Source organism: Anolis sagrei, chromosome 6 (assembly GCF_037176765.1).
Source record: "Anolis sagrei isolate rAnoSag1 chromosome 6, rAnoSag1.mat, whole genome shotgun sequence".
Taxonomy (NCBI): Eukaryota; Metazoa; Chordata; class Lepidosauria; order Squamata; family Dactyloidae; genus Anolis; species Anolis sagrei.
In genome coordinates this window covers 101,032,502-101,046,927 of record NC_090026.1, presented here as the reverse complement: position 1 = coordinate 101,046,927, position 14,426 = coordinate 101,032,502, and the positions used below count along the sequence as shown (strand labels likewise).

The window sequence follows — 14,426 nt, the reverse complement described above, 5'->3', positions numbered from 1 at the left end:
TACATAGGGGCAATGATTCGATGTCTTAAAACACAATGTATGCTTAAATAAATATTAAAATAAAATTTTAAAAGTACATTAAAAACAAAACATTTAAAAACAATACAGATGGCGACTATGGGATGGCATATGTTCTGTATCAGAAACTAGAGCTGATGTGGTCTATCCAAAGCAATTTTCTGAATAACCGAATAACCAAATAACTGAAGCAAATCTAAAGTTAACCAAAACTGATTCGTAACTCTTTTGGTACTAATGTTGGAGAATGGTCCCTGTTCAAATGATCCCTGGCCAAAAAAAGGTTGGGAACTTCTGCTGTAGAAAGACTGGTCACCCTAGAATACAACCTAGAGATTTCTAGAGAAATGTTTTAAATAAAACCTGTGAATAATCAAATCTGCAAAAGTCAAAAACACAAATGTGGAGGTACAACTTTACAAACATATTTTAGTGCTTGTGATTTTTTTAGCTTTCAAATTGTATATTATATTGTTTTAGTGTTAGCTGTTTTGGGTCTTCTTTTAGATAAAGGGATAGAAATAATAATAATAATAATAATAATAATAATAATAATAATAATAATAATAATAGCAGAAGCAGCAGGAAGAGCAACAAAAAGTGATGAAGGAAAGCATGACCCCCTTCTTTCTCAGCCCCACATGTCTTTGTGATGGTGAGAATATGAAAAAAAAGTTAGGGTTGTTTGAATTATAATCTCAAATTCTAAATGCTTGCTTCATGTTGGGGATTCTGGAAGCTGTAATGTACAAATATTGACTTTTCCAAACTGTGTTGTGTATATGAATTTGATTTTAAAATCTGGGGTATAATTGTGGAGTCAAATTTCAAACATTAGACTCAAACCTTATTACTTACTTCAAGGTAAAATAAAAAGTAAAATTAAGCTGCTCTATGCATTTACTTTTATGTGTAGTTTAATCTTTAGCTGAGCAAACATTTCATACTGGAACATCACTTAGTAGATCCTCGGCGTTAGACTAGTGTAATATCTACAATTGTGACATAGGCTTTTACTGAATTAGTTGCTCCTTTTTAACAGCAAACATTGTGTAATATTACCTGTGGTTCTTTGTTGTAGTTTTTGGATACGTGTTCTGTGGTTGTACAAACTTTGGCGAGTGACAAAGTGATTTCAACCCCTTCCTGCAATCCTTTCAGTTAATTGTGTGTTTTTCCTCCCTTTGTGCTGTGCGGCTGATAAACCTGGCTAGGACCCTGCAGTGGGACACAGACCCTTCAGTGCTCCAGCTTCAGTCGGACTCTGAACTTGGGTATATGTCCACTCTCATTATTATTATTTTGTTTTATTATGACTTTATTTGCATGAGTTATGTTGAAATGGCTTTCCAGATGGGCTTTTCCTTATGTCACTCTGTCCATGTGTGTGTCTATATTTAGATACATATTTCTATATATAGATACAGTTTTCATGAGGCATTACATCTGTTTTTGTAGGAAACCTTTCACATTTTAAAAGACTTAGAATTTGGATGTAGGTTTCAATGTATGTTTATGTGCATACATTTTAATGACAGTGTCAAAAAGGATGTTAGATACCTTCCCTTCCTGAGAAAACAGATGTAAAGTTATCTGAAAACAGCAAAATATCTGACCCAATGCAAGCTGAAATTTGTTTTGTTTTTACATTTATATCCCACATTTGTATTATTGACCTGAAAGCAGTGTATTGTTTATTTGTTTAACCCCTGGGTTCTTGTGAGTTTTCGGGCTGTATTGCCATGTTCCAGAAGAAAACACAAATCAAGGAGCATGAAAGGCACTACAAACTAGAGAAGTCAGCCATAGCAGAGCACCTGATGAACCAACTTGGACACAGCATATTATTTGAGAACACAGAAATGCTGGACCACTCTAACAACCACCATGTCAGACTACACAAAGAAGCCATTGAAACTCACAAGCATGTGGACAATTTCAACAGAAAGGGGAAAAAAAAAACATGAAAATGAACAAAATCTGGCTACCAGTATTTAAAAAACCTCTAAAATCAGGACAGTACACAAACAACACTCCAAAACAGGGGAATCATCTCCCAACAAAGGATTCCCCCAGGCAGTAAGAAGCCAAACCTTGAAACTGGTAGGCCATTAAATGCTAATCAAGGTGGCCAACTGAAACATTCACACTTGCCTCGACAGGCAAGAGTTCTTTCTCCCACCCTGCACATTCCAGATATATAAACCCATTTTCCTAGTTTCCAGCAAACCTCACAATCTCTGAGGATGTCTCCAGGCGAAACGTCAGGAGGGAATGTTTCTGGAACATGGCCATACAGCCCAGAAAACTCATAATAACCCAGTGATTCCGGCCATGAAAGCCTTTGAAGTACATTGTTTAGCCTCTCTCCCTCCACTTTGTATTATTTGATTTTAGGGCAGCATACAAATAAAAGCATCCGAAGCAAATTAAAACATACTTGGAATATGCAAAATAAGGAATAATTTTAGGAGACTGAAAGCATTTGAAAGAGTTTTCACTGTTTAATGTTCAAACCAAGTAGGTCAAGTTGAGAGACTGGCCACAATTATTGAGCTTTATGGTTCAGTGGCAACTTGAACTTGAATCTGCCAAACCTTAATCCACACTTCTGACAGTGACACTACACTGGTTTAAAAAAAATGCTCAGAAAGAAGGACAACTATACTCTTTGACCTGAATCCTTATAGTAGTTCCTAGAGCAGACTCATTGAATCAGCTGTTGAATATTTACTCAATACTTACATTGCATGGCACATATTCTAATGTTTCACAGATCAAAATTAGGACATATATTTCAAAGCAACATCTGAGTGGGGTTGAGATGACAAAATTATTAATGAGGAAGAACATATATGTTAAGACCCTGTTCAGCTTTTGCGAGAGCCTGTTGGAAAGAGTAAGACTCTGCATCCTCCTCTATTCTCTTTTCAATAGAATCAATTGAATTAAACTACTTTTTCATTTTGAATGGAATTTGCAACAATGAAAGTAACCTGAAAACAAAGAGGGAAAGTGGTAGGAGGAAAAAAAAATCAATATTTGGGATAACAGAGAACTGTCCTTGTCAAATTTTGATAGAATGTTTGTTATTAATTCACTGGGTCTATATTGAGGACACTGGTTTGATTCAGGCTCTTATGTTATAATACAATACAATATGTTAATAAAAACATATTCAAAATTTGGGGTAACAGAAATTTCCTTGTCAAATTTTGATAGAACCTGCTTCTAGAACATGGCCATAAGCCCAAAAAATCTACAACAACCCATTTGATAGAATGTTTGTCATTAATTCACTGGGTCTATACTAAGTGAGGACACTGGTTTGATTCAGGCCCTTATGTTGCAATACAATATGTTGATGAAAACATATTAATTATATTGAAAATAAAATGTTAGTGTTGCATGTTTATGAAATAGTAACATCCATGTAGACACATCCTAACAGCATGTGCATCTCCCATGTAATCAGTTTGTCAATGATAGGCCTCACTTTGTTTGCTGGATATACAGGCAGCCCTTCACATTCACAGGTTTGACTTTTTGTGAATTTGATGATTCGTGGATTGAAATGTTTTCTCTAGGAATTTTTGGGCCTTCCAGCTAATCACTCTACGATTAACTTCCCCTGGAAGAGAGAAGACATCTAGAAATGTCTAGGTCATCCAGTGTGATTCTCTTGGAAGTTGACCATAAAGTCATTCTGGAGGACCTAAGAGATTCCTAGAGAGGTGTTCTCTCAATTTAAAACGTGCATTTTTAAAATTTGCAGTTTTTCCACTTGCAGGTGAGTGGCTGGGCAGTTCCTATGGCCTTAACCACAGCAAATGTGGAGGGCTGACTGTATTCTCTTAATATCTGATCAAGCATTCTTCTTTTTTCCTTTTAGAAAATTTATTTTTGAAAACTGAAAGTTGCTTATCAGTACAGTTTGTACAAATTTGACTCCTTCAGTACAATATTTGTCACACTTTGATATAATATTTTAATTCTAATCTTCTTTAGAGATATTTCAAGGAATACATAATGCTACCCCACAAATCATTTTGCAGACAAAATAGCTGTCCAAGGAAGACTAAGCTGAGAGGTGGCATTTGTCTCAAAGTCAACCATAAAGCTTGATGGTTAGATGGAAATTTGAAACAAGACCTCTGCAGTCTGAGTTCAGTTCAGTTAAGATCTATTTAACATCATACAATGTGTACTTTTGAAAATTGCTAGAGGGCTTCCAATACTTTCTTATTTCTTATTATTTTTTATTTGGGGGCATTTTGGGAGGTTTGTGTGGTTTCCCAAAGTGTCCAGGGGCTCCTTGACCAGTGTCCAGTACAATGTTGATCTCCTGTTACTTACACTAACAAATATAAGACCTATCAAAAAAGAGACATTTGGGTACTTGTAAGCAGTGCAAGTGGTAGTACCCTCTAAACTTTGCTTAAAGTAAGATTTTTACAAAGTTCCAAGGCATAAAAGAGCACAACAACTGTTCCTCACGTGCATATATCCATCTTCTCTTTCTCTCTATCTCTCTCAAACAAAGCCAAAGAAGTTTGTAAGGTGAGGAGAGATCTCATCCTAAAATTAATGAAACCCATAGGGTATACTGTAAGTACACTTCAATGCACCATTAATTATTATTTGCTTGTTTGTTTGTTTGTTCTAGCCGCCGTCTGCACAAGCTAGGTGTGTCAAAGGTGACCCAGGTGGACTTCTTGCCTCGAGAAGTAGTTTCATACTCCAAGGAGACCCAAACACCTCTGGACACTCATCGGTCTGAAGGTAAGTTAACAACTGTTGCTTACATTTTAGAACAGAATTTTGGCATCTTAAGAAAATTGTTCTGAAATGAGAAAAACTTGTTAGTTGGATTTAAAATGGAACAAGATCTTCAGTTCTTTGGTTATTCAAATCATATATTTTCTTCCCAAACCACAGTTCTCATGTTTGGGTTATGTTCTTTTTGTTGGATATGCAGGGAGCATGGGTGGCAATTATGCATTTTCCCCCAGCTTTGGCTGGTATGCCAGCTATGATCTTGTCACAATGATACATGCATTGGACTACTTTAATATGGTGTACATAGGGTTGACTTTGTAAAGTGTTCAAGGAAATACTGCAGTTCATCATCATCAACGGTGATCCTTCATGGCCAAGAATTATTGCCTTCCAAGTATAGGGTCTTGTTGGTGGTGAGTCCGTAGGTGACTGTAGGTACCTATTCTTGATCTGCATGTTCTTTCACAGTGAGGACATCAGTTTCCAGATGAAAGGTGGTCCTGACAAGGGTTGGCTTGACATTGCTTCCTCTTGACATGTTTCTCCCTTTCACTCTCCATTTGTACCTCTTTGAATTCCACAGCACTGTTGTTCACAGCTGACCTCCAGTTAGAATGCTTGAGGACCAGGGACTTCCAGTTCTCTATGCCACAGTTTTAAAGCCTCTTAAAACCTTTAAAAGAGGTATTTATATCTCTTTTCCTGTCCACCAACATTTCATTTTCAGTTCTTGAGTTGAAGGTAGAGTAACTGCTTTGGAAGATGTTGATTGGGCATTCAGACCACGTGGTCAGTCCAGCAAAATTGATGGTGTAGGAGCATCGCTTCAGTGCTGATGGTCTTTGCTTCTTGAGTGTGATGTCTGTAGATGGTCCATGTTTCACAGACATATAACAGGCCTATAACAAATGTCCCGATCCTCAAACACTCTCTGCTTCATTTGGAAAAATGGTGCACTTGCAGAGCTCAGACGGTGTTTCAGTGTCAATGTCAACTTTTGTGAACATTTTCTAACATTACACCATTAAGCTGTATTTCTGGCATTGCACAGGGATTGGCTGGTGCCTGCTGAAAGAGCACTTTGGCTTTTCGTGTGCTTCTGCAAAAGTGTTTAGAGTGGCTTGCAGATCTTCTGAATAAGCACAGAATACATTATTACCAGCATATTGGAGTTCTATAAGAGACAGTGTTGTGACCTTGGTTTTGGCTTTCAGTCTGCTGAGGTTAAACAGCTTGCCATCTGTCCAATAGATGATTTCCACATTGGTGGTAAGCTTCCCATCAACAAGGTGCAGTATCATGGTGATGAAGATGGAAAATAAGGTTGTGTTCTGAAGAATATACAGCTTTATACAGTTTTAGAAACATATTAATAATGTATTTGTATATAAAAAAACCATTTTCTGTGACCTTGAGATTATTTCAGACTATTAGTTCAAAGAGCAGCAAATACACATTATATATATTGGGTTTCTTGAGATGATGTTATTGCATTTAGTCAATGTATGGCAATCCATGTTGAAAGGCTATCAGGTACATGGAAAAGTTCTTGCTATATGGATTATAAATGACATTTCTGCCTCGATATCCTTCTCAGAACCCTTTAAAATGATTCTAGACTAGTGGTTTTGAGACCCCTTAATACAGTTCCTCATGTTGTGGTGACCCCCAACCATATTTTTCTTTTGCTACTTCACAACTATAATTTTGCTACTGAATTGTAATATACATATCTGACATCCAGGAAGTGTTTTTATTCACTGGGCGAATTTGGCACAAATACCTGATACGCCCAGATTTGAATACTGGGGGGGGGGGGGGGGGGTTGATTTTGTCATTTGGGAGTTGTAGTTGTTGGGATTTATGCTTAACCTACCATCAAAGTGAATTCTGAACACCACCAGTGATTGAATTGAACCAAACTTGGCACACAGAACTCCCTTTACCCACAGAAGATTCTGGAAGGGTTTGGTGGGCACTGACCTTGATTTTTGGAGTTGTAGTTCACCTTACATCCAGAGAGCACTGTGGACTCAAACAATGATGGGACTGGATCAAACTTGGCACAAATACTCAATATCCCCAAATGTGAGAACTGGTGGAGTTTGGGGAAAATAGACCTTGACATTTTAGAATTGCTGGGATTTATAGTTCACCTACAATCAAAGAGCACTCTGAACCCCACCATTGATAGAATTGGGCTAAACTTTCCATACAAAAAGCCCATGCCCAACAGAAAATATTGTGTTTTCTGATGGTCTTTGGTAACCCCTATGACATCCTCGTGATCCCCTAACAGTCCCAACCCCCATGCTGAGAAATGCTGTTCTAGACTGTAAATGGTACTTACTTTCAAGAGGGGTACAGAAATTGTCTTCTAAGACCTTTATGCTTGTATAACTTACTTCAGGGCCAAACAGCAGCTGTGAGTATCTAATTGGTAGCCTGCAGCCTCATAGGAAAGTGCTCTCATCTTGTGAGTGTATATATCTATGTATATAATAAAAGTCAAAACTTGTATGCGGAGGACAAAAGTGTGGCGGGAGGAGTATGTGCCAGCGTTCTGATTGGCTGCCGCTGTGGTGCTATTTGCATATGGTCTCTGATTGGCCAGCTTCAAGAGGAGCCCCTGGTGGAGAAAAGAGTTCATGACAGAAACGGGGACATGAGAAGGAAATTTGCATATGGTCTCTGATTGGCCAGCCTCAATTCCAAGATTCCGAGATGACAAAGAGAGGAAAGGAAAAGGCCAGAGGGGGCTGGGTCAGAAAATTACCAATACAGACCACACTTGGCACACAGAGTCCCCATGACCCACTCTACGTCCTGGTGCAGTTTGGAGGAGGATGCACCATGGACGATGGGACTTGCAATACCTGCACTCCCTTCCTAAGACCATTACAACTGACAACAATGATGGATCAGAACCACAATTTACATAGAGAGTCCGCATGACCCACTCTACATCCTGGTGTGGTTTGGAAGAATTTGACAATGGATGATGGGACTTGCAGTCACTTCACTCACTTCCTGAGACCACTGAAACCCTCGCCAATGACTGATCAAGACCAAATACGGCACACAGAGTCCCCATGACCCACTCTACATCCTGGTGCACTTTCAAGGAAGACAGACTATGGATGATGGGACTTCAAGTACCTCCACTCCCTTCCCAAGACTGCTGCAACCCTCATCTAATGACCGATCAAGACCAAACTTGGCACACAGAGCCCCCTTGACCCACTCTACATCCTGATGCTGTTTGGAGAAGGAGGGACGATGGATGATGGGACTTCCAGTGCGGTTCAGGGCAGGATGGGCCACTAATGATGGGATTTGCAGTATCTTCACCCGATTCACTTCCCACAGAACATTGTAGCCCCTACAAATCAGAGACCAGGCCCAAACTTGGCACACAGAGTACTCATGGCCCACTCTATTATTATTATTATTATTAACTTTATTTGTACCCCGCTAGCATCTCCCGAAGGACTCGATGCGGCTTACACAGGCCGAAGCCTCAAAACACAATACAATAGAAAACATAACACAACAATAGCAAAGCAAATCAAAACAATAAGCAAAATAACGACAATGGCAGTACATCAAGACATTATTAAAAACTGGTTCGGCCGGCGCAATGGGGTACAAGGGTTAAAAGTGTTGAAACTACATCCTGATGCAGTTCTAAGGGGGATGGGCCATGGACGATGGGACTTGCAGTATCTTTACTCACTTACTGAAACCACTGCAACCCTCATCCAATGACCAATCAAGGCCAAATTGACACACAGAGTCCCCATAACCCACTCTACATCCTGGTGCACTTTCGAGGAGGACAGACCATGGATGATGGGACTTCAAGTACCTCCACTCCCTTCCCAAGATTGCTGCAACCCTCATCTAATGACCAATCAAGACCAAACTTGGCACACAGAGACCCCATGACCCACTCTACGTCCTGCTGCAGCTTGGAGGAGGGTTGACCATGGATGATGGGACTTGCAGTACCTTAACTCACTTACTGAAACCACTGCGACCCTGAACCAATGACTGATCAAGACCAAACTTGGCACACAGAGCCCCCATCTTACTGTAGAGTGGGTCATGGAGGATGGACTTTGGATGATGGGACTTGCAGTACCTTCACTAACTTACTGAAACCACTGCCACCCTCATCCAATGACTGATAAAGACCAAATTTGGCACACAGAGCCCCCATGACCCACTCTATATCCTGCTGCTGTTTGGAGGAGGTTGGACCATGGATGATGGGACTTCAAGTTCCTTCACACACTTCCTGAAAACAATGCAGCCGTTATCCAATGACCAATAAAGACCAAATTTGGCATACAGAACCGCCATTACCCACTTTCTCTAATAACCCGGGCAGCGCCGGGTACCCAAGCTAGTGTTTTAATATAGAAAGACAGGAATTCTGGTGAGGGCTTTGAAATATTACTTTTTTTATACATTGATCCAGACTCTCACAGTCAATGGCCATGAACTTAACAGGGAACCTGAGAAAGGAACTTCCTCAAGTTCTGACCTTGATCACAGACCTTCAGGAGAACACCTAGTTTATTTATGTGATAACAGAAATACCTATTTTAAAACTTTGTTCTTGCTGCCTGGCAGAAATCCCAGAGTGTGCCCACACTCTATTTCTTCATTAATTATTGATGAAATGTGTACAGAGCATGCTGATGCTCACTTGAATTCAAGAAAAATATGTTGCTTGATGACAGGTAACTATGCATGAGTGCTTTCAAATAGCAACGACTGAGTCTTTTTTAATAGGAATTCCCTTTACAGGTGGCATGAGCATATTTTTCCCCTTTCCAGATACTGTGCATATTTTTAAAAGTGAGTTTTAAGCTTCTATACTTCAGAAACTTACAAAGAGTACCCTCTAGTGGTATAATTTAAAACTGATACAGTAGGAGGAAATGGAAAATGACTAGACTTGATTATGGAAGCAAATTTGGAGTTTATTGGTGCTTCTGCAGTAAAAGAAACACATTCTCCTTGAGCAGAAACATTGTTAAATTTTGGGTTGCTTTTATATTGGCCTTGGAGAACATTTACACATTTTTTGTAAAATGCACAAGATTGGAAAATCTAATAAGTGCTAGCTTACTGTAGTATTTGGTGTTTTATTTGTGTATCTGTGATCTGTCGCCTTGTCCTGGTGTACTTGGCTATGTGTGTATGCGTGGGCAAATTTTGAATCCATGATGGAGGGACCTTCTTGTCTTCTGCTGGAGGTGAGATTTTTTTTTACAATAATCTTTATTTGAAATTTTTGATTAATGAAAGATTTTGATTTTGATTTTTATATATATATAAATTTCTAACAGAAAAAAGATAAAGGGGAGAAAAGAAAAAAATATATAGAAAAGAAAAATGTTGGAGGTGAGAGTTTTGAAGGATTTAGAGCATTCTCGAGATGTTGCCTGGGTATCATGTGACAGCCAATACTGATTAAAAACTATTGATAATCCCAGCTAAAACCCAATTAATTGCTAAATAGTGAGTCAACACTTATGTAAATCTTTTTGATTCAGTAGAGTACTTTAATTATGATTAACCATTGGATTTGGCCTTAAAGTGTAGATGTGTTTATGCTCACTTGAACATATTATTTATAGGGCTGGGCGGTTTCGTTTCGTTAATTCGTAATTCGTTAATAATACGTTAATTTTTTCAATTACAAAACGATAACGAACCATTCTGGAGCAATTATTTAAAAAAACGAATTTTCAAAAACGTTTTGTAAATGCTTCGTATTTCGATATTGTATTCATTTCGTTATTGTTTTGAGGTCGTTTCGTTATTATTTCCGCATGTCTGGGCCAGTTTTATGGTTTAATTAGTGAAAAAAAATTATAATATCACACCAACAGTCAACAACAGAGGGAGAGGGAAGCTTCAGAAGGTTTTGGAGGTTTTTTAGCGTATTTCGCGGTCGCGTCTGCCATTAACGAATCGATTCGTTATTGTTTCGGAAATCGATTCGTTAATTTTTTACCATTTATGAAATTTTGTAAATATCAAACTTTTTAAAAGGAAAATTTTGTAATTATTTTAAATATCGAAACAAAAAAAAACCCCAAATACAAATCGATTTTAGAAACAAATTTTTCCGTTGTTACCCAGGCCTAATTATTTACTGTCCCATGCAGATATGTAAACATCTTTTTTTTTGGATTTGCATATTAAGAAACTCCAAGAGAGGAGCTCCACTTCTCTACATATTTAATTATATCTTGTGTAGGTTGAATGTGTATATAGGGTTTATTACCATCACAGCAGTTTGCAACAAAAATACGACTGAGGCATGGCTATGGGAGGGCCTCGACAGTGGTGCAGCAGGTTAAACCACTGAGCTGCTGAACTTGCTGACCAAAAGGTTGGTGGTTCGAATCCGGGGAGTAGAGTAAGCTCCCGCTATTAGGCCCAGCTTCTGTCAACTTAGCAATTCGAAAACATGCAAATGTGAGTAGATCAGTAGGTACTACTTCTGCAAAAAGGTAATGGTGCTTCATGCAGACATGCTGGCCACATGACCTAGAAGGTGTCTATGGACAACACCGGCTCTTCGGCTTTAAAATGGAGATGAGTACCACTCTCCAGAGTCAGAAACATCAAGACTTAATGTCAAGGGGAAACCTTTACCTTCATAGCTATGGGGCTAGTCAGCATGGTGCAGATATTTGACTACAGATCTAAAGATTAGGATTCAAATCCCTGCTTGTACATGGAGGTCCTTGCATTAGTCACACTCTCTCAGCTTCAAAGAACAACAAAGGCAAAAGCTTTCTGAATAAATTTTGCCAAAAGGCCACCTTAAATCGAAAATGATGTAAAAGCAAACAACAACAATAGTTATGTGTGTTTGTATGTGAGAGCATGACAGCCCCAAATAAAAACTTTGCTCCACCAATTATCATTTTTCTTCTCTCCCCAATTTTCTAGCAATGCAAAGAGTGAGAAACTGAAATTCATTCACTCTTAGGGTGCTTCCAGACAGAGAGGGAATTGTTTTGCTTTCGCTCTTCCATTAGCCACATGTGTGTCCATGACTCCATCTGTTTACATCCCTCTGTCAGCTGTTTTGGGATTTTAAAATGAGGAAAGCGCTGGACAGGACCGTAGCCAGGATTTCATTTCGGGGGGGGGGGGGCTGAATTTTTTTCAGGGGGGGTTTCGGGGGGGGGGCTGAGTCTGAGTGAAAGAGGGTCTAGCCTAGCAAACCTTTTGTATCATTACCCCAATACCCCTATGCATATGGGATATATTGAGTATGGTGATCAGATCATGATATGAATAAACATAACAGTTTAAATAATGCACCAATAAGGCCTTTTCGCGAACCACCATGAAAATTTCAGGGGGGGGGGGCTGAAGCCCCCCGAGCCCCCCCCCCCCCCCGGCTACATGCCTGGCGCTGGAGCAATCTATATCAGTGTACTGCAAGGAACTCTCTCTCCTTTTGGAGTGTTGGGATATACTGTGCTATGTAGCAGCACATTTTTCCCTTCAATATTGAGTTTTATTCAAACTTTTAAATCATGTGTTTTCCAGGCAGTCCTGCAATCAAGTGCACATTATGAGCTTGCTTTTGTAGCCCCCCCCCCCTTTATCCCACTTCCTTCTGGGTTTTCAGGTCTGTGTAGAAAGGCCCTTAAGGTAAAAGTAAACTTTTCTCCTTGACATTAAGTATAGTCGTGTCCAACTCCGGGTGGTGGTGCTCATCTCTATTTCTAAGCCAAAGAGCCAGCATCGTCCATAGTCACCTCCTAGGTCATGCGGCCAGCATGACTGCATGGAGTGCCGCTATCTTCCTGCAGAAGCGGTACCTATTGATCTGCTTGCATGTTTTTGAACTACTAGGTTAGCAGAAGCTGGTGCTAACAACAGAAGCTCACCCCTTCCATGGATTTGCACCACCAACCTTCCGATCAGCAAGTTCAGCAGCTTAGGAGTTTAACCTGCTGCACCACCACAACCCCTATAGAAGGACCCATAGAATCTTCTTATTTGTTGTGTTCATTCTTGGTAACTCTGTTTTCCCCTTTTCTTTGCATGCCTTTACTGCATTTTACTGAAGTTTTAAATTACTGTTATGCTGGAAAGTTTAGAACTGAAGGAAAATTCCACTGGGAGCAGGGTCGGGGTGGTGGTGGGTGGGTGGGTATTCTTATTTGGAAGGCAATGTCCCAAGTTCATAATTCTGTAATGACTAACACTTAAGAAAACAACTTCAAATATCAAAACAATGTAACTTGATGACCTTCAAGAATGCAGTGAAATCATTAAAGGGGGCCTTGTAAAGATGTTAAGAGGGAAGCAGTCATGGTTGTCTCAGGTGTGTTTACTAAAGTAGAGCCTACTTCTGCCTTAGTTCAGTGAGGTCTTGGTATCCACTGGCATTTGGTTCCAGGACCCCCTGTGGATACCAAAATCTGTTTGAGTCTCATTATGTACAATGGCATTATAAAATGGGGCTCTTTATATAAAATGGGAAAATCAAGATTTGGGTTTTGGAATATTTTGGTTGAATCCATGGATACAGTGGCTTGACTGCATATAGCAAATAGTAGAGCTCCCCCACACCCAGTAAACTCAATTCAAATTAAGTCTGACTGAAACCTGTTTTCAAAATTGAATTCTGAGATTTCTACCTGCTCAGTGGCACTCCAATACAATTCTCTGTACCACCAGCAGCTTGATCAAATCATCCTGCAGGTGGACTGCCTGGCACAAGTCTCTCAACAGGGACCCTCCAAGCGTTTCCACCCATTGCCTCCCCACTGATGGGTCTTCTGCTTTTCCGCTAGGGAATGGTGTTCCCTTTTCCACAGAAGAGAACTCTGTCATTACATCCTAGGGAGCAGATTTGGCCTCCCTGCCGCGTGGTTATCAATCCAATCTTTAAGCCTGGTGTCCCATTTCACAGCATTAAGTCGGATGCGCTGCTTGGGACACCTGGTGACAATTGGCCCCAAATGAGAGAGTTAATGGCCTTGACCTCGGGGGCATCTAACTAGCTGGTAGTCGTTGCCGCTGTGCTTTTGCCCTCACCCTCATCGCCTGACATCTGAACCCAGCATTGTGCGGTACATTTGAAGATGAGCATCATGACACCTGTATGTAAATAGAACTCCAGCTGAGTAGCAATGTGCTTTCTTACACTGCAGAGAAAAAGCCCAATACATCCAAGCCCGCAAAAGCTTACAGTTTGTGTTGCACAGTATAAATGAACACATAGGTTGTGTTTTTACATTGCATACAATCTTTGCTGAGCAAAGATTGCATACAAGTTTCTTCAGATGTGTGGATATTGCGCATACAAGCAACACTTATATTGCAATTGGGTTTGAATGAGCTTGTTTTTAGCCCAATTGTATTGTTTCTCCCTTAATGTTTTATGATGCTCATTTGTTGCTATCCATTCTGTTGTGATTTATATCCTTTGTGATAAACTGGCCAGAATTTTTATTTGATGGTGGAAATGGGATTTCGATGTCCAAATAAGTATTTAAGCTTTAATGGCTGGAATCACTGAGTTGCTCTGAGTTTCCCAGGCTGTATGGCCATGTTCCAGAAGCATTTTCTTCTGATGT

General features: G+C 39.7%; 1 protein-coding gene across 6 annotated transcripts in view; it reads left to right on the top strand.

The window, feature by feature from the left end:
• The window catches only part of DYNC1I1 (dynein cytoplasmic 1 intermediate chain 1), a 238,670-nt gene that overhangs the window by 38,378 nt on the left and 185,866 nt on the right, over positions 1-14,426 (top strand). For 3 of the 6 annotated variants that reach the window (XM_060782221.2, XM_060782224.2, XM_060782222.2), the window contains exons 5-6: positions 1,233-1,292; positions 4,685-4,800. In XM_060782221.2, the coding sequence (XP_060638204.1) occupies positions 1,233-1,292; positions 4,685-4,800 (176 nt within the window). The remainder of the gene's footprint in view (positions 1-1,232; positions 1,293-4,684; positions 4,801-14,426) is intronic. The other 3 variants (XM_060782223.2, XM_060782226.2, XM_060782225.2) reach the window with 1 other exon arrangement.